This window comes from Sus scrofa, chromosome 9 (genome assembly GCF_054392235.1).
Source record: "Sus scrofa isolate SSC_HxYL_T2T_F1_AM1 chromosome 9, Sscrofa_HxYL_maternal_Yorkshire_Landrace_v2.0, whole genome shotgun sequence".
Classification (NCBI taxonomy): Eukaryota; Metazoa; Chordata; class Mammalia; order Artiodactyla; family Suidae; genus Sus; species Sus scrofa.
In genome coordinates, this window is record NC_139391.1 from 27,111,270 (window position 1) to 27,139,023 (window position 27,754).

Consider the following 27,754-nt stretch of genomic DNA (forward strand, 5'->3'; position numbering starts at 1 on the left):
CCAATCGGCAGAGGCCAAGGGAGAAGTCGGCGTGACGACAGCAAGAGGCGGGGCTTAAACAGCCCAGGGGGCGGGCGTTTGAAATCGGTGCTTTGAGTAGACCCTAAACATCATTTTATACCTTCGAGAACCAATTACTTAATGTCTCTCCCGTCTTTTCCTTTCCCGACCCCCTCCCAGACGCCTTCATTCCGGTACTGCGTGGACGGAAAGCCCCGGGTAGCCGACACCACGTCCCCGGCTACCGAGAGAGAAGGAGAGAGAGCGTAGAAAAGGATTATACCAAACGGTTTAAATCCAACGGCTCCTGCTTGCTTAATCTTTGAGCTAGACCCAGCAAGCCTAGAGAGTTGGGCTACGGAAAGACTAGTATTTTCTTTTAATTGGATATGAAGAAAGAACAAATATGTACGGGGGCAACCACGATCTTTATAAAGGTACCATTCCTGCAAAAAATGTTAGTCTTCAAAGCAAAGGTTGTATTCGTATTGACTGTTAAAATTGTAATTTTTTTTAAAGCCTAAGTTCTAGCGGGAGGGGAGATGTCACTATTAGAGATTCATTCATTAACCGACATTGAACGTTTAGAACGGTGGGCCCAACTGCCAGGAGCCCTAGATGCAATTATAAGATGGCTACTCATGCGTTAGGTGAAGTTTTAATAAGGCAACGAACAGGAAAGGGAAAAAAATCACCAATTGTCCTTCTTACACCTCCAAAAGCACTGTGGGAGCAGGGATCTTGTTTGGTCAGTTTAACGTGGTTATCGTGATATCTAATCACATAGTCTTTGGCTCAATAGATACTTAAACAAATGAAAATCCAACTCCCTTAGCTTAGTTTCAAATGTAAAGAGCTCATTAAAATTGAACATAAAAAAGCTTTTCCCCCCCCTCAGAATTCTTTCTTTGAACTCTAAAATGAACAAAACAAAAGGGTAGAAAAACTCCCTTCCCTGTAAATTTCAAGATGCAAGTCTTGATTTTTCTAGGAAGGTATTACTCCCCCAGTCTTAGACATCTCAGTAAAGGACACTACCTACCATCATACTAGTTACTTGAACCCAAATCCCAGGGTTTCCTCTTAGATTCCTTTTCCTTCACTTGTCTCATCCAACTTATTTGCAAGTCTTACCAATTCTACTTTCAAAATATACCCTAAATTTCATTCCCACTGCTACTACCCTAGTCCAAGCCACCATCATTTTCCGCCTGGAGTGTAACTGTCTCCTTTGTCTTATAGTCAGTTTTGCATCTAGCAGTGAGAGTGATCTTTTAAAATAGTGAGTCAGGTAGTGTCACTCTCTTGCATAAAAATCTGCATTAAAAACCAATTTTTTTCCTTCTTTTTTTTGGCCGGCTCTTACTGCAAGTGGAAGTTCCTGGGCCAGGGATTGAATTCCCACCACAGCAGTGACCTGCTACAGTGACTACACCAGATCCTTAATCTGCTGCTCCAAGTTTCAAATATCTGTCTTTCTTTCTTTTCTTTCTTTCTTTCTCTCTCTTTCTTTCTTTCTTTCTTTCTTTCTCTCTCTCTCTCTCTCTCTCTCTCTCTCTCTCTCTCTCTCTCTCTCTTTCTTTCTTTCTTTCTTTTTTACCTTTTGTCTTTTTAGGGCTGCACCCTTGGCATATGGAGGTTCCCAGGCTAGGGGTCCAATCAGAGCTACAGCTGCCGCCGGCCAACGCCAGAGCCCTGTCTTCAACCTACACCACAGCTCATAGCAACGCCGGATCCTTAACCCACTGAGCAAGGCCAGGAACCAAACCCGCAACCTCATGGTTCCTAGTTGGATTTCTTTCCGCTGTGCCACGATGGGAACTCCTCAAATTTCTTAATGTGCCTTGAGGCTTGTTAGGTCTGGCTCCTATCTGTCTCCCTGGCTTCACTTCTAATCGGTCATTCTCTTATACACTAAACTCTAGCTGTAGCCAACCAGGCATTGCTGTTTTACAATCAAGATTGCTTTGCACTAGCTTTTCTCTGCTGTCTGTGCCCCAAGGTAGCTGTATTATAATTCAGGTCTCAACTCAGATATCTCCTCCTCAGGTTTCCCCTGACATTCTCATCATTTGCACCCCCATCCCTCCAACACACAAATACCATCATATCATCCTGTTTTATTTTTTCACAGAACTAAGCACTACTGATTTTATTTTGTTTATTGCTTTGTTTCTTGTCTGAGAGGCAGCAGAGCAAAGTCATTAAGAGAAAGGGCTCTATAGCCTGACAGTTTTGATTCTGAATTCTAGATCTGCCCTTTCTTAGCTTTATAACCTCAGGCAAGTTATTTTCCCTTTCTCTGCCCTCAGTTTCCTCTGATATTAAATGGTGATAATTCTAGTTTCTACCTCATAATGTTATTATAAGGATTAAATGAATTAATACTTGTGCTTAAAACTGTCTCAGCAAACAGTACTTGTTAAATATTATTATTTATTAATATTATTTTTATTATTATTGTCTATCTTCCTGTATTAGAACGTAAGTTCCAGGAAAGCAGGAGCCTTGTCTCTCTTGTTCACTGGTGTATCCGCTGCATATAGAACAGTGCCTGGCACATAATAGGTGCTGAGTAAGTATTTGTTGAATGAATGAATGATTGATGCACCATGAAGTGGAGGAATGACCTAACAATGGCAAGGTGGTGGCATAATTGTAGAAAATACCCCTGTTTTTTATGTTACAGCTGCCCTTATCAGCCCTAAGTCAATCACCTTGATTCATTTCTCTCCCATTCAACCACTTAATCTTCTGAACACAGCCATGATTAAATAACCACCCCTGTAATCTCATTAACACAATATACAATATAATCAGCCAACAGAATTAAAATTAAAATTAAATGATCTGGAGTTCCCATCATGGCGTGGCGCAGTGGTTAACGAATCCGACTAAGAACCATGAGGTTGCAGGTTCGGTCCCTGCCCTTGCTCAGTGGGTTGAGGATCTGGCGTTGCCGTGAGCTGTGGTGTAGGTTGCAGATGCGGCTCGGATTCCGCGTTGCTGTGGCTGTTGCTGTGGCTCGGACGTAGGCCAGAGCAGCTACAGCTCCGATTCGACCCCTAGCCTGGGAACCTCCATATGCCGAGGGAGCGGTCCAAGAAATGGCAAAAAGACAAAAAAAAAAAAAAAAAAAAAAAAATTAAATTAAATTAAATGATCTGAAAGTGTTAATAAGAAAAAGAAACTGAAAAGTTTACTTACTGGTAAAAAAAAAAAAACACAAAGCCATAAAGTTTTCTCCTTAAATGGCTTGACAGTTCTAGAAAAAGAAAAGTAAGTTAAAAACTTAAGGAATTTCCGTAGTGGCTCAGTGGAAAGGAATATGACTAGCGTCCATGAGGACGCAGATCTGGCATTGCCTGTGAGCTGTGGTGTAAGTCTCAGATGTGGCTCAGATCTGGGTGGCTGTGGTGGCTGTGGCATAGGCCTGTGGCTAAGCCCCGATTCGACCCTAGCCTGGGAACCTCCATATGCTGCGGGTGCAGCCCTAAAAAGACCAAACAAAAAAAAAAAAAAAGAAAGAAAGAAAGAAAGAAAGACCTACTTAATTCACCCAATCAGCTATTTTTGCTGGCATAAAACATATATAACCTCCCAAGAATTCTCATTTTAAGCTCATTACCCCAAATATCTAGTCCAGCCCTTAATTCCGCCTGCCAGTCCTTTTATACTCTTAAAATTGTTTATTTTCCCACTCTGCAATACTATGATTTCCCATTTTCCCCTCTTTCCTTAAATCTGCACATGTCTTCCACCCTCCCTTCCCTCATTCAATTTCCCAGGAATGGATGATCTTCTGACTTCTCTGAGGAAATAGGGCCCTTGCACTAGCTATCCTTTGGTATGGAACACTCTTACCTGTCTTCAAGTCTTTGGGCAAATGAGGTCAACTAACCATGACATCCCTAATTAAAGTTGCAACCATGCTCCCATTTTGTCCCTCCAAATCCTGCACTCCTTATCTCCTTTATCCTGCTCAACATTTTTATATAGTACTTATCACCCATGACCCTATGTAATTTAGTTCTTTTTATTTCTTTACTTATCCCATAGGAAATATAAATTCTCCAAAAGCAGGAATCCATTTTGCCTGGTGAGGCAGGCCAAGCATCTAAACAGTACTTGACCCCAAGAGGTGCCCATAAATGGTTTCCAAATGAGTGAATAAATGAATGAATGAATGAATGAGTGAGTTTTCATAGGAAAAAAAATCACATTTTGATGTAAAAAGTTATTGCCTTAATTTCTTTTATATTTTAAAGGAGAAAAAAAAGTAATTTTCCTTCTTCTAGTATGAAATCCAGATTTGAAATGATCTTCAAATGATGACGCCAAGACTCAGAAAGATGCTTTCTTTTCAGGGAAGAATCTCTAAATGAAAAATCATGTGATTCTCAGGCTCTAGGTGTACTGGCAAAATTCTAACTTAGCCCACCCTTAATCCAAGCATAACTCTGACTTAATCCAGCCTCCCTCCTTTTCCAATTAAATAACTTCCCCAATTCTAGTACACCCTCTCATTTACAAAGTCACTAGTCCACAAAGTGCTTGAAAATGGAGGAAAAAACCCAGTGGTCACAAGTGAGAAATCACATTTAAAAAATAAAATTATATATAAGATAACATCTTTTAAATTTTTAACCTGAAAATGACCAGTTTTCTAAGATGAAAAATTGGTGCTTTAATCTGTTTTGAAAAATAAAAAGCATAGAGAAATAAAGTAGCTTGCTTTCTACCAACAAAATCCTGATCTTTAAATGAAGATCCTCTGGATCCCAGAGAGATGATTTCCTGGCAATAACCTCAAGATGAAATTTGCTGATTGCCCAGGTTAGATTACTGAACAATAGTATAGTTTAACCAACACTTACTTAATCTGAGTACATGTCTCCCTCACTAGCTGGCCAGTCTGTATTACTAAGACAATTAAAAACAAACATATTGAAAAATGGTTAAAACTAATTAACTAAAATATAGGAAATAAAAGGATAGAAAAAGACATACCAGGCAAATTCTAAACAACAACAAAGAACTTTATGTAGCAATATTAATTATCAAATGTGTTCTTTAAATAGTGTAGCATTAACAAGGACATTAATATAGGCAATATATTGCATCACAAAAATCCAGTAGCATTAACAAGGACATTAATATAGGCAATATATTGCATCACAAAAATCCAGTAGGAAATTATTACAGTCATGAACACTTATGCAACTGATTACATCTTGATCATGGGAATTAGTTTACTTAGATTCTATTCTGGACTTTTGCATCTATGTTCATAAGTAAGACTGGCCTATTATATTCCTTCTCATGATGTCTTTTTTGGAGACTTGTATATACAATTTATATCATAAAATATGTTGGGAGATATTCTTTCTTTTTCTGTTCTCCAGGAAAATTTGTCTAAGATTAGATTTACTTCTTCCTTGAATGTTTGATAAAAATGTGTTGGTGTAGCCATTTGGGGTCTAGAGTTTTCTTTGTGAAAAGAGTTTTGATTCCTGCTTCGGTTTCCTTGATGGTTATAGACATACTCATTATTCTGTTTCTTCTTGTGTCAGTTTTGCTGTTTATATTTTTCTAAGAGTTTATTTCATCTTAACTTTAAAATGCATTGGCTTAAAGTTGTTTATACTATCTTCATTTTCTTTTTTATGTCTGCTGCATCTATAGCGGTGACCTCTTTGTCTTTCCTAATGTTGGTTATTTGTGCCTTCTATTTTTGGTCTTTAGACTTCTCAAAAAAAAAAAAAAAAAACCCACAAAAAACAAAAAACTGGAGTTGTGGCGCAGTGGTTAATGAATCCGACTAAGAACCATGAGGTTGCGGGTTCAGTCCCTGCCCTTGCTCAGTGGGTTGAGGATCTGGCGTTGCCGTGAGCTGTGGTGTTGGTTGCAGACTCAGCTCGGATCCCACACTGCTGTGGCTCTGGTGTAGGCTTGGCAGCTACAGCTCCAATTCGACCCCTAGCCTGGGAACCTCCATATGCCGCGGGAGCGGCCCAAAGAAATAGCAAAAAGACAAAAAAAAAAAAAAAACAAAAACTATTGGTTTTGTTCATCTTCATTATTTTATATTGGTTTTCTGTTTCATCAATTTTTGGTCTTATTTTTATTATTTTCTTTAATCTACTTTCTTTGCTATACTTTTCTTCTTTCTGCATTGGATGCTTAGCTCATCTAATTTTCAGCCTTCTTTCTTTTCTTAGATATTTATTTAAACCTATAAATCTCCCTTTTAGTACTGTTTACCACATTCCACTAGACTTGAAATGTATGGTAGTCACTCTCATTTAGTTTAAAGTATTTTCTAATCTTATTTTAATTTTTTGATTGAAATGTATAGAAATTGTTTTTAATTTTATAAAATTGGGAGTTTTCTAGTTATCTTTTTAATATTTCTAGCTTTGTTATTTGGTGGTCAGAGGACATGTTTTGCCTGCTTTCAGCTTTTTGACATTTGTTAAAACTTGTTTTATGGCCACAGTTTTATGGTCAGTTTTGTAAAATTTTGTATAATTTTGTAAAAAAAAAATTATATTCTGTAGTTTGAGAGTACAAAGTTCAATATATGTCCTTTAGGTCATTTAGAAAAAATTGCTTCACTCACACATTCTATTTTGCTTTTCAACTACTTGATCAATTAATGAGGTCCTATTTTATCCCTTCTTCCTGGGGCCTCTGTTATTCTCAAAAGCATCTCAGATTAGATGATAAGTGACAGCATGTAACATAAAGTTTATAACCACTCATTAAAATAAGAAATGAGTATAGAATTTCTACTAACTCAGTCAACATTCAACTTTACTGGAGTTCATATCTAATTATATAAGAGTTTCATTCCTAACCAGCTTGAGAGAGAGAGAGAGAGAGAGAGAGAGAGAGAGAGAGAGAGAGTGCTCTGTGACTACTGTGTAAGAAGAGGTATAATTTTTGTATATATTTTCAGAAAATATTATCTACATGAAAAATTCCAGAGTCAATGGTCAACCAATAGGACTAGTAGTAAATAAAAGGTAATAGTTTTAAAAAGATATATAAGATCGATATAAAATAAAAAAATGGGAAGATGTCTATTCACCATGCACTAAAAAATTGCAAAGTTCCTTGGAAAATATCTGAGGAAACAGAAATACATCTTTATTGATAAAATTCTGAAATGCTATTAAAATACAAGATCTGAATAAATGGAGGAACATGCCAGTTAATGGGTAGGAATGCTATGTCTACACCAAATTTTTATTTAATGTCGTGCAATTTTAATTCAAGTAAAGTTTTTGTAGAACTTGATAAATTTATTCTAAAATGTATACTGAGGTTTAACTTTATTAATCTAGTCAAATTAATTCTGAAAAAGATGAATAAGGACATTGGGACTAGCTTTAACCAATTATCAATACTAAGTATAAAGCTTTAATAATTTAGACAGTATAGTTTTGGAACACAAATGGAAAAATAAATCAATGGACTTGAATAGAAAGTTTAGAAAGAGAACCCCTGCTTATCTTGGAAGTTGGCATTTTAGAGTGCAGGATTCCAGCTCAGTCAGAAAATGATGGTAGGCAATTGGACTTTTACCAAAAAAACCCAACAATGATATAGATCCTTACCTCCCAACAACAATGGTGTAAATGGGTGAAACAAATAAAGATGAAAAGCAAAGAAAGGTAAAGTAAAATCTTTGTGACTTCAAAGATGAATGGATTTCTTAAAAAAGACATAAACAAAACTTAATGGAAAAGATTAAGAAATTTAGTTATTTTTATTTTTTCAAAATATCTGAAAAAGTCACCATAAACAGATTTAAATGGAGGTGGTGGGCTAGGATATTTGAAATAATACAGCAGACATAGACTTAGTGTCTGAAACATTTAAAGCACTTTTACAAATCAACAGGGAAAGAAAAACAATCCAACTGAAAAAGTGATCAAAGGATAGATATAGCTAGTGATTATCAAAACCCACAAAAGGCCAATAAATCAATGAAAAAGCATGCCACCCAGAAACAGGTGACACAACATTAGTATTAATAACAATATAAAGGAGATAAATTATTTTGCCAATCAAATCACCAACAACTAAAAGTTTGACCTCATGTACATCTGGGCATGTGGAGAAAGAAACTCTCCTGCTCTGCTAGTGAGTGTATTAATTAGGAAAATCAATAGATAAAGCAACTTGACATTATGTAATAAAATACAAAATGTAGTTACTCTATCATTTATAAAAAACACCAAAATATCTAACCTAAAAAATTCCCACATGTAATTACCAAGACACATATAAAAGATTTTTAATGCAGTATTGTTTACAATAAAAAACAGTAGCCTAAATACCCAGCAATGAAAAATGCATTAAAAATATTCTTAGGACAAACTATATGTATTTATATATGTATATATATACATATATGAAAATATCTTGAAGCTGTTAATACTGAATTTTAAAATTATAAATATATTTGCATATTTGGTATAAAATCATTTATAGAAAATAAAAATAGATATACAAAACAATATTATATATGTGGATGTACAACATGCACACACAAATTAAAAGACATCAACAGAAAGTAAATGCACTGAATTCGTGATAGTTGTTTCTGGGATTGGGGAGGAGAAGGAGAATAGGTTTTGGGGATTAGATCCAAAAGAGACTTCCACTTCATCTGAAATATTTGTTTCTTCTATTTAAAAGTACTTGAAGAAGGAAGAAGACCCTTCAAGATGTCTGTTCAACATTGCATTGGAGATTCTAGTCAGGGCAGTTAGGCAGAAAAAGAAAAGGTATCCAAACTGGAAAGGAAAAAATAAAACTATCTTTATCAATACAGCATGATTTTACATAGAGAACAAATTCAAAAAGATCACTGGATGTACAAGATCAGTATACAAAAATCAGTTGATTTCTATACATTAGCAATGAAGACTCTGAAAATGAAATTAACAAAAGAAAGTAATATAGTCAAAGGCTACACACACACACAAAAAAATAAGAAAACATTCTACTCATGGTGTCATTAAAAAGAATTAAGTGCTTAAGAATAAATTTAACAAAAGAAGTGAAAGACTTCCACATTGGAAACTACAAACATCATTAAAGAAGAGCTAAGTAAATGGACAGACATTCAATATTCCTGCATCAGAAGACAACATTTTTCAGATGGCAGTACTTCCAATTCATCTAAGGATTCTTTGCAGTCCCTATTATAATTCCTGCTGGCTCCCCACCTGCCAGAAATTAAAAATTGATCCTAAAATTGGTAAACAGTCTTGAAAAAAAGAACAAAAAAATCGAAAGACTCACACTTCCCCATTTCAAAACTTAACTGCACACCTGCAATAATCAAGATATTGCTCTACACAGGGCTATATAGTTTAATGAATAGCTATATACTCAAATGGAATAGAAGCAATATAAATTTCAACATTTCAATTGTGAAGGAATACTCTTTTCAATGAATGTTGCTGGAATAATGAATATCCACAAACAAAAATCTGAATCTGGATCCTTCCCTCACCCTATACACAAAACCAAGTTAAAATTGATCACAGATCTAATGTAAACTAAAACTATAAAACTCTTAGAAGAAAACATAGGAATATATCTCCATGATTTGAGCTAGGCAATAATTTCTTAGATGACACCAAAAGTACAAGCAATAAAAGTGATAACTTGGATTCATCAAAATCCAAAACTTGTGTGCTTCAAAAGATATAATTATGAAAGTGAAAAGATAACCCACAGACTAGGAGAAAATATTTGCAAATCATATATTCAAAAGGGGACTTGTCATCAGGGCATATAAAAATCTCCTTCAATTCAGTTATAAGATGAATAACAAAAATGAGTAAGGAATTTGAATAGAAATTTCTTTGAAAAAGAGATATGAATGGCCAATAAGCATAGTAAAAAATACTCAGCATCATTTGTCATTAAGGAAGTGCAAATCAAAAAAAAATGAGATATGAATTCACATTGACTAGAAGTGCTAGAAAAAAAGACAGTAATAGGTGTTGGTGAGGATGCTGAGAACTTGGAACCCTCATCTATGGCTGATGGAAATTTAAAATGTTGCAGGCACTTTGGAAAAACAGTGTTAACAGTCTCCCAGAATGTTAAACAGAGTTACTATGTGACCTAGTAATTCCACTCTAGGTATTTATTCAAGAAAAATAAAAACATATGTCCACTCATAGACTTGTACGTGAATGTCCATAACAGCAGTATTCATAAAAGCTAAAAGGTTAAAACAACGCAAATGTTATCTACTGATGAATGGATAAAATGTGGTGTATTCATAACAATGGAATATTATTCAACCATAAAAGGAAACAAAATACTGATACATATTAGAACATGAATGAACCTCAAAAAACATGCTGTGAAACATGTCAAACACAAAAGACCACATATTATATGACAGAATTTATATGAAATATCCAGAATAGGCAAACCTGTAAAGACAGATTAGTGGTTGCCAGGTGCTGAAGGTGGAAATGGGCTGTGACTGCAAATGGGCATGAGATTTCTTTTTTGAGTTGTGGAAATGTTGTAAAATTAGATTGTGATTGTGGTTGAACAGATCTGTAAATATACCAAAATATGTCATTCAACTGTGCACTTGAAATGGGTAAAATTTTTTTTTGGAAATTATGTCTCAATAAAGATATTTAAAAAACCCACAAATATGACAAAATGTTAAGAGGTCAATTCTGGCTGGTTGGAATGCAGAATTTTGTTATGCGTTCTATTTTTTCTATTTTTAATGTTTCTTAAAAACAAAAAATCAAGACATTATAAATTCCTGGGCCCTGGTTCCAAATGAGATAGATGCATAAATTCATAGTCTTTTCATTATACTCTTACTTTTAGACACTGTCCATTGCCTCCATTCTCAAAAGAAATGACATAGAATATTCTCAGCAAAGCCTACCAGTTATACACAGCAAACCCAATATTTAGTGGCTAACTCTGAATCATAAGCCAGGAATAAGTAGATGTATGAGGAAAGCATTTAATATAAACACAGAAACCAGAATTTCCAGGAAGGGTAAATCAAGAGGAAAGAGACACGATGTAGGGAGCAAATGAAACTTAAAAAAAAAAAAAAAAATCCCTATTAATTCTTCAAGGGGAAGAAGAGAAAATTTCCAGCCATGAAAAATATCAGAAATCTATAATCAAAGGAATATTCAGAGAACAAAATTTATGAAAATTATAAAATAATTGCTATAAGGTTTGGAAAATGAGAGAACAAAGATAAGAAAATTAGACAATCACCCCAAGAAGTTTAATATCTAACTAATTGTGTTTCCAGAGATAGAGAACTGAAAATATACTGGGAAGGAATATATTTTTAAAACGGAATAGGAAAATTTCTCATCAACAAAGAACATGAATTTATATCAGGAGATCTAGCACAATAGTTGATTAAAAAGACTTGCCAGTCATATCTTAATGAAATCTCAGAAAACGAGGAGAAAAGGAATAATCCTAAAAGCGTCCAGGGAGTGGAAATAGGTTGCCCCCAAAGCACCAGAAAACAGATTGGATTTGGATTTCTAGAAGCCAAAATTCAATGGAACAATGTCTTCAGAATCCTGAAGGAAAGCATAAAGGTAGGATAAAGACATTTTCAGGCAGCAAATTATGGTAGACAGTTATATTTGTGACCAATAACTTTAGAATTCCTTTTTTATATTTGAGGAAATTCCCACATTATGACCCCTGCCTTGCCAAGGTTGAAGCCATAACTCAGTTATCCATCATCTATTGCAGCAAAGACATAGGCATATGACCCCAGCTCTTCCAATCAGACATTTCCATGGATGAGCTCAATTTGAAGAAACGTGTGGAAGTCGATTTCGCCCAGGATCTGTTCCCGGAGCAGGGTCACGAGAGACTGAGCTTTCAGAGGTAATAGTGGCATAGGTTCTAGTTGGTAATGTCTCTTGCTCATGTTCTTTGATACCTTTGACCAGAGGAGGTAGAGGAATACCTTAATATAAATGGATAGATAATTTGGGTATTTTTCCTGGATGCACAGTCACCAAACCCTATTCTCTGGTTGTCCTGGAGATTCTGTAAGCTACTTCATAATCTCTAGTGAAGTTTCCAAGGATGCTCCTCATGGATATGCTCCACCAACACAAGGGAGTAACCAGGAAAGACGACTGAGACGGGGGAATCTAACAGAGAAGGAAAAGAATGCCCAGGATCACAGCGACTAGAAACCCCAGGAGGTAGGCTGTGCACCAGCCTAAAGACTAACCAGTCTAGATTCAGTCAAGCATAGGAAGGGCTCCAGCAAGAATATTCCTGAAAAGAGAAATTGGATTTAGTGCCTGATGTATTTTATGAATTTAGAAGAGATTTACCCTACTGGAAATGAATTTGGGAATGAATTAGTATATGTATATATATATACTAGTATATACAAGCAAATGGAATAAGGTTATTACTAACACATACAAGCAAATGGAATAAGATTATTACTAACCAGAGGGTAAGTAAAATTTTGTACGTGAAAGGCAGTGCAATCATGGTACACCACATGACTCCTTTGTATCTATTGTTATGTGGTAAAATTCAGACTCGATTTCACCGAAACTTTGATATAACTACATGAGGGGATGGGGTGGGGGAAGTCTATGTGTGCTGGGGCAGAGCATACAGAGCAGAACTAGATCCATAATTTTAGAGTATGTGTCCACAATTTCTAAAACCGGAAAGTCTGCAAATACTGGAAAAATAAAACACAGGAAGAAGTTAAAACATGGAAGAGCGATTGTCTTTGAGGAGCAGAAGTGAGGGAGATGAAGTATATGTGTCAGGGTTCTTTATTTACATACTACAGAATTCACTCTAAAGCAAAGCTTTGTTTTGTTTTTAGTTTGTTCTTAAGTATTAAGCAGTTTATGGGATCTCTGAGAGCATTCCAAGAACCAGTATTATATGGTACTCAAGAAACATATTTAACATTTATTGACAATTCAAAATTTATTGACATCAGTCAAGGAGAAATGAGGAATGGAATTGCATTTTATTAAGGCAAAAGAAAGATAGTCTGACTTTAGTTTGTTGCTCTGGATGGAAAAATAAGGGACAGATTACTATAGATACAGAAAGTGATGCAAGGTTGTGTGAGAAGCGGACACTGAGGAAAAAATTTTGTACATTTGTGGGGACTAAGTTTAGAATAAATTTAATTAAGTTAAAAAATTTATTGGCAATACAATTCATGTATGTTAGAATTGCCTTAAAATTTGAGTGACAATTATTTTATGTCACAATGGAATCATAAGGTGACACTTAAGTTGCTGATTTAAAGGCCAAACCCTCATCTTTGTCATGATTTAATCTGTGCTGTGCAACTGTGTTGAGATTTAACATGTCTTTCTTCTCTATATCTAAACTTTTAGATGTTCCCAAGGAGGGACTCCGTGCCAAATATTGGCATTTAAGATAAAAAGCATCCAGGAATAGGTAACTTTTAATCTTTTCTTTTCCATGCAGCTTCTCAAGAAGGGAATTTTGAAGCTTGTGGCGCAGAAACATGCAGGTATCTTAGAGAAAGAAGCAAGCATATTTCATAGAAGGGATTTAGTACATTTGACAAGTGCTCTTTAGAGGTGAAAGCCAGCCATCAAGCAAAACATTTTGGAGAGCTCCCACATCAACAGTTTGTTTTAAGTACCAAATAAATGGCCCAGGCAAACAGAGAACAAAATCCTCATGAAGGCCTAGGGTTGGTAAGGAACAATCCCTCGACTAGGAGATTTTTCTAGAAGGCAGGGGTTATAATTTAGATAAGAGAAGGGAGAAGAGAAATGAAGTGCCTGGAGTCAAGGGACTTCCTGGAGTCAAGACTAGATGTTTTTGACTGGAGCCGGGAGTTTGTGTGAGGAACAATTGAGATAGATATTTGGGAAAACGAGAGAGAGATGGTGATTTAGGAGTTCCCTGGTGCCCTAGGGATTAAGGATTCAGCAGTGTCACTGCTGCTGTGGCTCAGGTTCAATCCCTGGTCTGGGAACTTCTGCATGCTGTGGGCATGCCCCCCCCCCCCCAAAGATGGTGATTTAAATACTATTGCTTACTTTGTTCCATTCAAAACTCTGATGGAGTGAAGGTACCAGGATTTTTGTTTTAAGTAGTAATATACAAAAAGAGAAAATGGTAAAGGAGAGAAGATAGTAGCAAAATTTGAAAACAGATGGACAAGTCAAAACTAATTTACCAAACCCTGGATAGTTGAATCCTAAATTGGCAATGAGGAAAGCCAAGAAGCAACACAATTTTCTCTAAGAACCTAAAAAACTTAGGATTTCATCGCACCAGGTACTTCTGGATGTGGCAGTTAAATGAGGCTAAGGAGGATTTGTTGAAAGTCTAAGAAGCAGTTGGAACCTCAGATCCCCTCTTTTTGGGCAGCAGGGTAACCTGCTATCTCACTCTGACAGAAGACTGAGCCTGACTGTCCGCAGTAGGTGAAAGGATGGTCTCTGAACTGGGCATTTCCAGGAACCATTGAAAGTGTGGTTGTCAGGGAAAACCAATGGATTTAGCAAACTTCCCAAGTTGAATATTGGAAATTTCAGAACCTGTTCCCATGTGGTGGGGAAGGCAAGCCCATCCCCCCAGGAGGAAGATGGAAACATCACCCATTACTGAATATGACCAGCCCTAGGGGTACCAGCATCAGAGGTTCAGCCAGGAAGCAGCCCAGCCAGATCATAGTGTGGGGAAGCATAGTCACCAGACCCATCTGTGCACCCTGTTTCTAATCTTTTTTTTTTTTTTTTTGTCTTTTTGCTATTTTCTTGGGCCGCTCTCGCAGCATATGGAGGTTCCCAGGCTAGAGGGTGAATCAGAGCTGTGGTCACCAGCCTATGCCAGAGCCACAGCAATGCAGGATCCGAGCCGTGTCTTCAACCTACACCACAGCTCACAGCAATGCTGGATCCTTAACCCACTGAGCAAGGCCAGGGATCAAACCCACAACCTCATGGTTCCTAGTTGGATTTGTTAACCACTGAGCCATGACGGGAACTCTGAGAAGCAACTTTCTAAACATAAAAGCCATGAAAGATATTACAAAGGAAAAGATAGACTCATTGTTTTAATAAAACACTGGAATGTACGTTGAAAGCATTTTAAAATAAATACAAATTAGGAATTCCTATCGTGGCTCAGTGGAAATGAATCTGACTAGCATCCATGAGGATGTGGGTTCTATCCCTGGCCTCAGTCAGTGGGTTAAGGATCCGGCATTGCCATGAGCTGTGGTGCAGGGTCACAGATGCGGCTTGGATTCTGCGTTGCTGTGGCTGTGGCATAGGCCAGTGGCTATAGCTCTGATTGGACCCCTAGCCTGGGAACCTCCATAAGCCGAAGGAGCGGCCCTAAAAAGACAAAAAAAAAAAAAAAAAAAAAAGACAAAACAAATTAAATAAATGGCAAACTGGGGAAAAACTATAGGCAGATCTAACGAAGGGTTTAACATGTAAAATATTCGCATGAGCAATATGTAAAATGTTCATATGTAAAGTATGTAAAATAGTCACATAATATGTAAAATGTTCATATAAATAGATGAGAAAAAAATACAAGAACCCTATAAGAGAAAAATGGACAAAGGGTGTGAATCAATACATATGATGAAATCCAAATGGCTAACATTCATTGAGGAAAAAATCAATCTTAGTAGTAATCCAAGAAATGTAAATTAAAACTTGATCTATGCCTCTTCGATTACCAAATTGTTAAAGATTTTTTTTCAAAGTAAAGTTACTCAATGGTGAGAATGTAAAGTGATATCTTCTGGAAAGTTCTGGCAATATATATTAAGGATCTTAAAATGTTTGAATCCTGCAATCTGGTAATTCCATTTCTAGATATCTAATCCAAGGAATTTATTTAACCAATATTTTACTGTATATAGTTTTCTGGGTACTGAAATGTAGGATACTTATAAGTGATTAGTAATAATTGTGGAAAAGTAAAAAACAAAATAACTGTCTAATAATAGGGGGAAAGTTGAGTCACTTATCTCTATCAAACAGATTTTATTTAGTCACCAAATATTATAATTATTTTCAATAAATGATAAGTAGATTTTCTAACTTGAGAAGAAATTTATTAAATATAGCATTTAGATCCTGACTGTCAACCCAAATGATGGCTAACATTTGAGGTATTTTGTCAACAATCTCCATTTGAAATAATAGATTTGATGAAATATGCATGCAGCGTGAAAGACAAAAAGGCTTTCCTGCTGTCCTGAAATTGTTGTGTAATCTGGACAGTGAGCAATCTGGATGCTGGCCTCAGGGAGAGGAGCTATTAAACTTACTTCACTTCTCACCTTCCCCAGCTTAACACACACACACAGACACACACACCCCAGGAAAGTTTGGAGGAATTATTTTTTGAAAACACAGAGGACACAGTTTCCTGGTGGCTCAGTGGGTTAAATATCTAGCATTGTCACTGCTGTGAGAGTGGCAACTGTGGCTGGGTTTGATCCCTAGCCCAGGAACTTCCACGTACCGTGAGTGTGGCCCCCAAACCCAAACAACACAAAACGTGGAAGAAAGATTTCCTAATTTCCAGAAATCCATCGAGTCTAACCATTCTGATAAAAAGAAATACACTTCCTTAATTGTCAGAATTGTCAGGTTTTCCTTAGATGAAGAATTTCTGTGTTATTAGGGATGCTGTGACTAAGAATAAAATGGAACAGTGTCTGAAATGAAAGGGTATTTATTCTCAACTGGAACCTGTGGTTCCAATTGGAAGAACCATGGAGGCAGTCTCACAGTCAAAGCAATCATCTTCTACCCATAGAGAAGTAACACATTTTTGTCTGGAGCATTGAAGGGACCCTGCCAATGTAGCTTACAAACTCTGAGGGGTTTTGATTTGAGCACAGAGTTGTACTTACAAAATCAGAGTGTTTCCTTTGGATGCTCAATATCTGAAGACTAATATATAGATTAAATATTAATATTATTTATTTTATATAGATGGTAGCCTGGGCTTCATTCTTCCTATGATCCTTAGAAATATAGAAAGGAAATAATTTAGTTTATAAAACATAGTGCTCAACTCAAAGCTTAATCGTCTATTTATAATTCAATAAGAAATGAGTGCTTGTGTAGTAGTCATAGACAGCATTTTATTGTTTCCTAGGGGAAAGGCCTTTGGTATGGTATTTTAATTTTTGATATTAATTCTCATCTAAATTGTTCCAGTTTTATCTCTTAATTTCCTTCTTTCTTTTTTTTTGGTTTTTTTTTTTTTTTTTTTTTTGGCCTTTTCTAGGGCCGCTCCTGCAGCATATGGAGGTTCCCAGGCTAGGGGTCTAATCGGAGCTGTAGCTGGCAGCCTATGCCAGGGCCACAGCAACTCAGGATCCGAGCCACGTCTGTGACCTACACCACAGCTCATGGCAATGCCAGATCCTTAACCCACTGAGCAAGGCCAGGGATCGAACCTGTAACCTCATGGTTCCTAGTCGGATTCGTTAACCACTGAGCCACCTCGGGAACTCCTCTCTCTTCATTTCTTTAGAGCAAGTTTTCAGATAGAAAGTATGAAGTATTTGATTATGTATTCAAAAAGCATATAAAGAATTAAAAAAAAAATCTTGTAGAAGAATTTTTAAGATTAAAAAATTAGGGCGAGGAGTTCACATCGTGGCTCAGCAAGTTAAGAACTCAACATGGTCTCCGTGAGGAAGCGAGTTTGATCACTGGCCTTGCTCAGTGGATTAAGGATCTGGTATTGCTGTGGCTGTGGTGTAGGCCTACCGCTGAAGTTCAGATCCAACCCCTGGCCTCGGAACTTCCATGTGCTGCAGGTGTAGCTATAAAGAGAAAAATCCTTTTTAAAAAATTGGGGTGAAATGATCACAAGATACAGGTAATCTTGGCACTTGCAGATCTTCGAGGTTTAGCTTGAGTGATGACTGCTGTAAGTAGGAGAGGAAGGCAAGGTGGATCCTTGGGCTCTTAGACAAAGAAGGGAAGGAGACACAGGAAGACTCCCTGGGGTGCATGGGTGGCCATGACGTCTCACAGGAGATTATCATGGGGTTTCCTGACATCACTGATCATGTGTCTGCGGAGAGGGAGATGTAATTGCCAGTGGTGACTAAGATAACTGTATTATCATCTGTAGAAAAGAAGAGGACACCTAACGGAGGAAGTTAGTTTCAGGAGAAAAATGATCAATTTGTACTAAACACGTTAGTTTTCAGGGGCTCCATGGGCCAACCAAGATGAAGAAGCAAGCCAGAAGCTTTGGAGACAGTCAGTGCTATTAGAAAAAGCTACATAAATAATCTTTAAAGAGAGAGAGTGTGACACTAAAGAAAGCCAAGAACAACATAAATAGGAAATCTAAAGGAAGAAATAAAAAGATTTAAAAGAGAAACGAGAATTGAGATTTGAAGTAAGTCTGCATTTGCATCATAGAAGAGGAAATGGAACCAAGAACAAAGAAAAGGACCAGAGAATCATGGGGACCATCAGGGCTCCAGAGGTCAGAGACATTTTAGGAGGAAGCAGGTGGGGTTCGTGCATCAACGATGTAGAGACATGATGATAGATGGTGGTACTTAATTGACATTCATCATTCTGGAAGGAATGGGAGGTGTTGACTTAAGGCTTTTAAATGGCAAGATTAGCACTGAGATCGAGTAGGAAGAAAGATGCAGTGTAACCAAGGGGAGAGAGGCTGAAGTGTGTGCCAAATGGTTTTACTTAATTATTTTTTAAACTAAGTTTTTAAAAGTATGCACTTCATAAAGGACCAAGATCCCTTGAAAAATACAGTGATGAACAAGGCATAGACTGCTTTCAAACTACTTTTATATTGAAGATAAATACACAAATAACTCTAGTGATTGAGAATACAAGCTATTAAGTGAAATATAATTTTTTTTCGTATCTGTTTCTTCCTCCATAAAATGGGGATAGATTAGTTGTGAGGTTTGAATGGGATGCTATATAGAAAGGGCTTCCCAAAGAGCACGGCAAAATGAAAATAATGCTTGCTGTTGTAGAAATGATAAGTGCTGAAAGAGAACTATAGGAAATGAAAGAGGAGATGGTGTTTTGTTGGAGCAGGAATGAAAAATAAGGGGGCAAGCTCGTCCACTTAGTAAACGGTGGAATTTAAGAACTGAAAAGGAAAGAAATTTTGAAAGAGAGAATGTGGGAAGAAGGAGACAGTTTGCCATTTAATAGCATAAAGTAAGAAGATTTCAAGACATCAATAAAATGGACAGTTTTAAAAAGCCCCAAGTTTTAAAAATAATGTCTCAAGCATCTCATTTTCTTCCTAGCTTGCATTTCCTAGTGTTCTAACAGAATCACTTGACCTAATGGGGACATTCAGCCCATGAAACAAATGCTATTTCATTCTTCATCACTTCCCCCATGTTCTTGTTTTCTTTTTTCCCCCGAGATGGATTTACTGGCCCATCAATATGATAACTGTCTTGTCCCTCCATCCAATCATCAAGACACTTGTTCCTCCCTCCTTGAGATATACTTGCCTGGAAATGCCTAATCCTGATGGAACCTTACTATTTGCTTTCTTCTCATCTATTAAGTCCCCTTATCTATAGAGAAGAATCCCACAAAGCCATACAATATGAGTTAAGGAAACACATGAAGACCGAGGCAAACACAGGCTTTGCATTTCTTCAACATTATCATGGAAAGGCATCTCATGTTAAGAAGGGTTTTGTTCGAGGCCCTTCCCCCATTGCTTTTCCTTCATATAGGGCTGGGATGGCAGCAAATTTATTAGGAAAGGGACGTTCAGATGCTTGGGGACTTAAACTGCCTAGATGTCATGCCAGCCATTTATAGGAGTTGTCTGGGAAAGCCAGCAGCCCTGTACTTTAGAAGGCAGCTGAGGACCTTGGGCCCTTTGGGATGGTATAGCCCTCCAGCCATGGAGAGGAGTCTAGGCTGGCCTCTTGTTCAGGCCTTCTAGGATGAACACCTAGGGGCATTTTTGGACAATGCTGCTCCTTCTCAACAATCTATCCCCAAACTCTGACTCATCAGGTATGTCTGGAATAGGATGAGAGATTATTTGACTCCCACCCCATCTTTAGAGGCTAAGTTAGTTGCATCTGTTACACTCAAGGATTAGCTAGATTGTCAACCACTTCCCCTCTCTACCATTTATTAGGAATAAATTCTATAGAAACCTTGAGCGTTGTTTCTTTCGTCCTTGGACATCGAAGTTGGAAAAGGAGAGGAGTGTGTTCATCCTCCACAACCCAGCTTCCGCACATTCCATGGTGTATGAGGCTCCAGCTAGGACAGAGATGTCAAGAGCTACTGCTCCCTTGAAGGGCCCCACCCATTAGCATTCGGGTCTGCAAATGAATGTTTGCTGCATTCTTACAAAAGCTACCAGCAGGGGTCACAGAGAGCAAGCCCTTCCTTGGCCGTTTTTTGCCCCAGATCTAAGAGCCAATGGAAAAGGTTTTTATGAAAACGGTCCATAAAGCCCAATTGTGGTGACCTCTCTGGGGACAGGTGGAGGATTGGGCCCCAGCCCCAGCGTCCCCGTCAGAATGGACCCTAGATGACACATAGGGACCTCTGGTACCTCTTGCAGGACACAGGAGATATGGAGAGTTTCTATTACTTTGAACAGTGGCATGTGAACTGATTTTTTGTATTTTGTAGTCTTATTGGGGACACCAGGGTGAGGGAGATTAAATGCCTTGATCTCTAAAGGCATTTGAGCATCTCCTTGCTCCATTTCTTTAGCATGGTTTTCTTCTCCCGCTGGTTCTTGAGTAGACCCAATACTAATAGTGTTTTGTGCCCCGACAACTATACTAGCTCTGTTATACTGCTTCTGCTCCCATTCTGGCTTTCCCAGGGAAATCCTTCTGTTCCTAAAAGGACCCTGAAGTTTATACAACCTTCAGATCCCATTAAACCTGGATCTGCTCTTGGTTTCTGGAAACCTCCAGGGAATTTGTGCAGAACCAGTAAGTCACAAATATCCAATAATTTTATATGGTCACTCTAAGGAGATTCAGAATCTCTAGGAAGTCTTCTGAGATTTTATGCACCACCTTAAGATAGAAGTAGGCATGTTTGTCCCTCCTGACAGGGGCATCTATGAAATTGATCTTACAGGAAAGAGCCTGGCATGAGCTCCTCTGTATCATTTGCCAGCTATTCCTCTCTACTCAGGAACATATTGTCATCTTAGCAATTCCTTCAAACACAGTAGCTCTGACAGTGGAGGATGCTGATTGTTTGAGCTTGCAGAATTGTTTTTATTTTTAGGATGTGATTTCAGAGTTGTTGAGGGTTGGCAGTTCTGAGGTTTTTTTTGTTTTTTTGTTTTTTGTTTTTTTTTTGGTAAGAAATCTCAAAGGAAAAATTTCAAGCAAATACTTGTGTTTTACAGACTGATAACATTAAAAATGAGGCCTTTTACTAGACATTTGGAAGAGATGATTGGATAGTTGATAGGATTCTATTGTGATGAGATGAGGAATGATGGAATTAGGTGGGGGCTGATTTGAGTAGAATCTTAAAGAGATACACAGGTCCTGATTAGTAATTCATGTTTCATTTGGAAATGTTTTCTAGAGAGGAAAATTATCTCTAATTTTATCCAAAGCAAGACAATCAGAGGAAACGTCACTGGAAGGTGATGTCTGTGCTGACTGTTAAATTGCCTGGGTGCAAAGACTACCAGGCAGGAGTGTCCTGGGCCCTTTTTGAGACACAGCCAGGAATGTGGTTTGAACCGAGAGAGCAAGGGGTAGAATAGAAAGGGGTGAGGTCAAGGAGCTTGATAGTGGCCCAGATCATGTAGGGACTTTTAGGACATTTGAAGGATTCTAAGGAGGTGGAGTAGGTGTGCCTGGAGTTTGAGGAGAGGGGAAGGTGAAACAGAATATTTACAGGGTGGAAATTGGAGAGTGTAAGAGGATTAGGACAGTATAAAGGGCGCTCTTGAAATTGCTGTTAATGAAATAGTTTACTGACGTCTTTTTGTGTGTTTCTTCCCTTTTTTTTTTTTTTTTTTTTTTTTTTTTTGGTCTTTTTAGGGCCAAATCCTCCCCTCAGCATATGGGGGTTCCCAGGCAAGGGGTCTAATCAGAGCTACATTGCTGGCCTACACCACAGCCACAGCAATGTGGAATCCGAGCTGCGTCTGTGACCTACACTGAAACTCCTGGCTATGCCAGATCCATAACACACTAAGTGAGGCCAGGGATTGAACCTGAGGTCTCATGGATACTAACCAGGTTCATTACTGCTGAGCCACCGTGGGAGCTCCTTTTTTTTCTTTTTAACTTTAATGAGAATGTTACATTTGTTAAGAATGCTCCCTCCTATTTTTTACAATGAAATTCTTTATCTTACAAAAGAAGTTTCTTTTGATGCTTTGCAAGTAAGATTTTTAAACTCAAGAATGGATGTTGCATTTCATCAAAGGCCTTTGTGGCACCTACAAGATGATATTTTTCAATACCTTTGTTAATATTTTGACTTATATCATTAGACTTTCCAATGTTGAATCATCCTTGCATTCCTGGGGTATATTCTATTTGGTCATTATGTAGTAATTATTTTACCATATTGCTGCATTGCCTTGGATAACATTCCATTTTATGCTTTTTTATACTTATAAATAGATGATCATGGAGTTCCTGTCATGGCACAGCGGAAACAAATCTGACTACGAACCAGGAGGTTGCAGGTTTGATCCCGGGCCTCAGTCAGTGGGTTAAGGATCCAGCTGCCGTGAGCTGTGGTGCAGGTCACGGACGTGGCTTAGATCTGGCGTTGCTGTGGCTGTGGCTGTGGCTGGCAGCAACAGCTCTGATTAGACCCCTAGCCTGGGAACCTCAATATGCTGTAGGTGCAGCCCTAGAAAGATAAAAGACAAAAAAATAAATAAACAAATAGATGATCATAGCTTTATTTTCTGTGGCCCTTTTTTTGGGGGGGGGGTTTGGTTTTGGTATCAGAGATCAGAATAGCCTCATTTGAGTAGCTTTCCAACCTTTCTATACTCTGAAACAATTTGCATTATAAGAGTTAACTGTGTCTTAAAAATTTGCTAGATTCACATATAAAATGATGTGTCTTCAGGATTTTTAGGGGTCATACTTTGAACCAGATTCTTATATTGGGTATTGAAGCTTTCTAGTTTTTCTTAGATCCATTTTGGATATGTTTCCTCCCTAGAAAAGTGTTCTCTTTTGAAAATTTTGATGTCAAGTTGCTCCCAAGAGTCTCTTCTGAGATTTTAAAAAATTCTCTACTGTCTTACTAGCTTTGTGTATTTCTAGTAGTTTATTTTTACCTTCTTTCTTTTCTTATGATTAGTTTGGCCCAAGGTTTGTTGCTTATTATTAATTTCTTCAAAGAACATTTTTGGTCATCATCCCTCTGTTTTGCATGTGTTCTCTTTCATTAATTTCATCTTTATTACTTATTATTTCTTTACTCGTCCTTCTTCTTTCTCTTATATTTTCTAACCTCATCAATTGAATGTTAGGTTCATTTATTTTCAATCACTCTTCCTTTTCCTTTTAATACAATGAAATAGATCACTCAGTCTTCTTTAATGCTTTTCACCCTGAATTATATTTTAAAATACATGTATTTTATTGAAATTAAACACATTTTTTAAAACTTAAAATTGATTTCGCAGAAATTTGTGAAAATCATCATAACTTCACGAATTACTACAGTGAGTCATTCTGATGCCTGTGTCACCAGCACCTGGGTTCAGAACAGAATATTCACATTATTCTAGAAACCTCTTCCTGCCCCCACTCACATCACAACCTCTCTTTCGCAAAAGTAACCATTACTATGAATTTGAACACAGATTTTACTTTGCCTCTTTTTTCGCTCCATATAAGTGGAAACATGAGGTAGGTATTCTTTTGAGTCTGGATCATTTTGCTCAGTACTTATAAAATTATTCCGATATTTTCATGTGGTTTTTCTTTATCTTCATTGCTATATTGTGATCCTTTGAATGAATATACTCCAGTTTATTTATCCATTCTACTGTTTCGTTTTTCCACTACACCTGTGGCATATAGAAGTTGCTAGGCCGGGGGTCAAATTGGAGCTGCAGCTTCTGGCTACGCCACAGCTCACTGCAATGTCAGATCCTTAACCCACTGATCAAAGTCAGGGATTAAACCTGCATTCTCATAGAGACAGGTCAGGTCCTTAACCTGCTGAGCCAAAATGGGAACTCCTATCCATTCCACAGTTGATGGACATGTGGGTTTTTTCCAGTGTCTGGCTACCAGAAATAATGTTGCTGTCAACATTCTTAGACTTGACTTTCAGGGCACAGCTGTGCATATATCCTAGGCACATAGTAACAGTTGAATCATAGCACTTTTTTAGTAAGTACTATCCAGAAAGTTTTACAAAGTACATGTAATTATTTTCATTCTCCTTACTAGGGTACAAGAACGTCCATTGTTCCACATCAAGACCACTTCCTGTATTGCCAGTCTTATAAATTTTTAGCCTTTATTTGCGTATGTAATTATAGCGGTGGTGTTTTATTTGCACTTCCCTAATGACTTTCCCCCAAATATTAGTTTTCTTTTTTTCTTTTTTCTTTTTCTTTTGCCATTTCTTGGGCCGCTCCTGTGGCATATGGAGGTTCCCAGGCTAGCGGTCTAATCGGAGCTACAGCTGCCAGCCTACACCACAGCCACAGAAACTCGGGATCTGAGCTACACCTGCAACCTACACCGCAGCTCATGGCAACACCGGATCCTTAACCCACTGAGCAAGGCCAGGGATCGAACCCACCACCTCACGGTTCCTAGTTGGATTCGTTAACCACTGAGCCACGATGGGAATGCCTCTTTTCTTCTTTTTAAAGTTTTACTGAAGAATTGTTGATTTACAATGTTGTGATTATGTCTGCTGTCAACAAAGTGATTCAGTTATACATATATACACATATCCATCCCTTTTCAGATTCTTTTCTCATTAAGTTATCATAGAATATTGAGTCGAGGTCCCTGTGCTATATACAGCAAGTCCCCCCGTTGGCCAGTCATTCCAGATACCACAGTGTGCTTATGCTAGTTTTCAACATTTATGTATTTTTTTTTAAGGTTTTATTTTCAATACTGCCCTGAAGACACTACATTTGGAATACTCACCCAAGGCTGGGTGATTCACTAGAGCTCAAGAGGACAGAGTCAAGTGTCAACTGAGAAACATTACTGACTTGCAAGATCAGCCACCATCAGTTCTGGACAAAGCTTCTTCACTGAGTGGAGTCCCCTAGAAAATCAGCAAGGCTAAGAAATATTGTCAACTTCTTGCATAAAAGTCCACTGGGGGTTCCTCGTGACTCATACTCAAAACCAAAAAAGGAGCATTTTCCAGCATCCTCGCCTATTTAGAACATATCTAAAAACTTGAGATTATTACTAATTAATGGAGGCTATGAAGTCTAAGGCCAGTTATGCCCAGAACCCAAGTTGTAGCATAATGATATTTCATCCAACCAAAGAAGAGTTTAATGATTTTGATAAATACATTGCTTACATAGAATCCCAAGGTGCACACAAAGCAGGCCTGGCCAAGGTAATTCCCCCCAAAGGATGGAAAGCCAGACAGACTTATGAGGATATCAGTGACATCGTAATAGCTGCCCCTCTCCAGCAGGTAGCCTTTGGGGAGGCAGGTGTGTTTACTCAGTACCACAGAAAGAAGAAAGCCATGACCGTGAGTGAGTATTGCCACTTAGCAAACAGTGAAAAATATCAAGCTCCACCACACTTGGATTTTGAGGACCTGGAGCAAACATACTGGAAAACGCGCCTGTACGGTTCCCCCATCTACGGCGCCGATGTCAGTGGCTCGTTGTTCGATGAGAACACGAAGCAGTGGAACCTGGGCCGCCTGGGCACCATCCAGGACCTGCTGGAGCAGGAGTGCGGAGTGGCCATCGACGGCGTCAACAGCCCGTACCTGTACTTCGGCATGTGGAAGACCGGCTTCGCCTGGCACACGGAGGACATGGACCTTTACAGCCTCAACTTCCTGCACTTCGGGGAGCCCAAGACGTGGTACGCGGTGCCCCCTGCGCATGGCCGGCGCCTGGAACGCCTGGCCAGGGAGCTGTTCCCTGGCCCCGCGCGGGGCTGCGAGGCCTTCCTGAGACACAAGGTGGCGCTCATCTCGCCCACGGTCCTCAAGGCCCAGGGCATCCCCTTTGGCCGCGTCACGCAGGAGGCGGGCGAGTTCATGGTGACGTTTCCCTATGGCTACCACTCGGGCTTCAACCACGGCTTCAACTGCGCCGAAGCCATCAATTTCGCCACCCCGCGCTGGGTCGATTATGGCAAAGTGGCGTCGCAGTGCAGCTGCGGGGAGGCGCGGGTGGTGTTCTCCATGGACGCGTTCGTGCGCATCCTGCAACCCGAGCGCTATGAGCTGTGGAAACGGGGCCAGGATCGGGTGGCGCTGGAACACACGGAGCACCTGTCCTCGCCTGGCAGCCTGGAGTTGAGTGCCTGGAGGGAGGTCCGTGAGCCTGGGGGGGCTGCTTTCCGCCCAAGGTACTGCCCGCCTCGTGCGGCCTCACGCCACCGTCGTCCAGGGTCTGCGGGTGGTGGGACCTGCCGCCCAGCCCCTGTGCGTTCTGTGTCCTCAAGCCCTGCACGAGTCCGGCGTTCCTCCTCCGCTGCCCAGCTCGAGGCTTCTGCTGCTCGCAGCTCCAGGAAGCCCAGATCCACCCGGTGGCCAACCCCATGCCCAGCCACCCCTGATCTCCGTCTAAGTGGCCGGCATGTTTCAAATCGTCGTCCTCGGGAACAGGGCACTCAGGAGTGAACAGTCCAGGCCCAGGCTAAGAGGTGCCTCTCCCAAGACACAGCTGGGGCCTCAAGCCTCAACCCCTGCCTGCGGTTGGACCCTTGATGGACAGCCCAGTCCCTCTTAGCCCTGGGCTCCAGCATCCTGCTGAGGCTTCTGGGCACTGCTGTGCCCCTGTCCCCTAAGCCTAACGATGCCTTTGGGCTCCACTGCTCTTGTGTGTGGAGGATCTTTGAGACTGGCCCCATGTCCACGTCAGAGCTTTGGGTATTTGCAGGTCCCTGGTCTCGCATGAAAGGCCCTCCTGTGTGGCCGCTGGTGGTACTGGCTCCATGGTCTTTACCAGATTCTCCAAAGTTTATTCTTCCTCCCGGACTTTTTTGGGAATCTGCTAACACCTGCGCGTCACCCCCTGACAGATTTCATCCACTGGACACGCTAGTGTCTCCGCAAACTAGGTCCTGCTGAGGCTCCCAGAGCCCCGTCTACCTCAGACTCCCATCCTGTGGGCCACCTCTGGATGCTGCTGAGCTTCTGAAGCATCCTGGGCCTTGGCTGCCCTCCAGTCTCTCTCCTTTTCCTCTTCCCCCTCCCCTTGCCCCTCTTCTTGCCAAACTAGCCCTTCTTCCCATTAGGTTTGTGGTGGCTCAGACCCGAGCATCACCTTCCTGAGTCCTTGGTGTGCTGACAATGTGTTCTCTGCCAGGATTTGTTCACAAGGATATTAAACGTAGCTGGAATGTTCAAAGCTGATGTTTCCTCTCCTGTTGTTCATTCAATCCTTTGAGAGACGGTGCTTCTTTTCTGCAGTGTGTTTTTGTGTGTGTGTGTGGGTGGGAGGGGGCCCTGGGCCAGTGGTCTAG

At 39.3% G+C, this 27,754-nt stretch overlaps 1 protein-coding gene across 2 annotated transcripts; it reads left to right on the forward strand.

Annotated features, from left to right (window-relative positions):
- Positions 1 to 51: 51 nt before the first annotated feature.
- KDM4D (lysine demethylase 4D) lies at positions 52 to 27,641 on the forward strand. Of its 2 annotated transcripts, XM_084975791.1 has the most exons (5): positions 52 to 437; positions 2,482 to 2,575; positions 11,794 to 11,931; positions 13,531 to 13,576; positions 25,181 to 27,641. In XM_084975791.1, the coding sequence occupies exon 5, from the start codon at positions 25,509 to 25,511 to the stop codon at positions 26,907 to 26,909; it is 1,401 nt and encodes a 466-aa protein (XP_084831917.1). In that variant the 5' UTR covers positions 52 to 437; positions 2,482 to 2,575; positions 11,794 to 11,931; positions 13,531 to 13,576; positions 25,181 to 25,508; the 3' UTR covers positions 26,910 to 27,641. The 2 variants fall into 2 exon arrangements, with proteins under 2 accessions (XP_084831917.1, XP_084831916.1); XM_084975790.1 differs by lacking the exon at positions 13,531 to 13,576.
- The last annotated feature ends 113 nt before the right edge of the window (positions 27,642 to 27,754 follow it).

Bases quoted from the DNA above. Each gene is read 5' to 3' on its own strand.
- KDM4D (XM_084975791.1), top strand. From the start codon at position 25,509: ATGGAGGCTATGAAGTCTAAGGCCAGTTATGCCCAGAACCCAAGTTGT.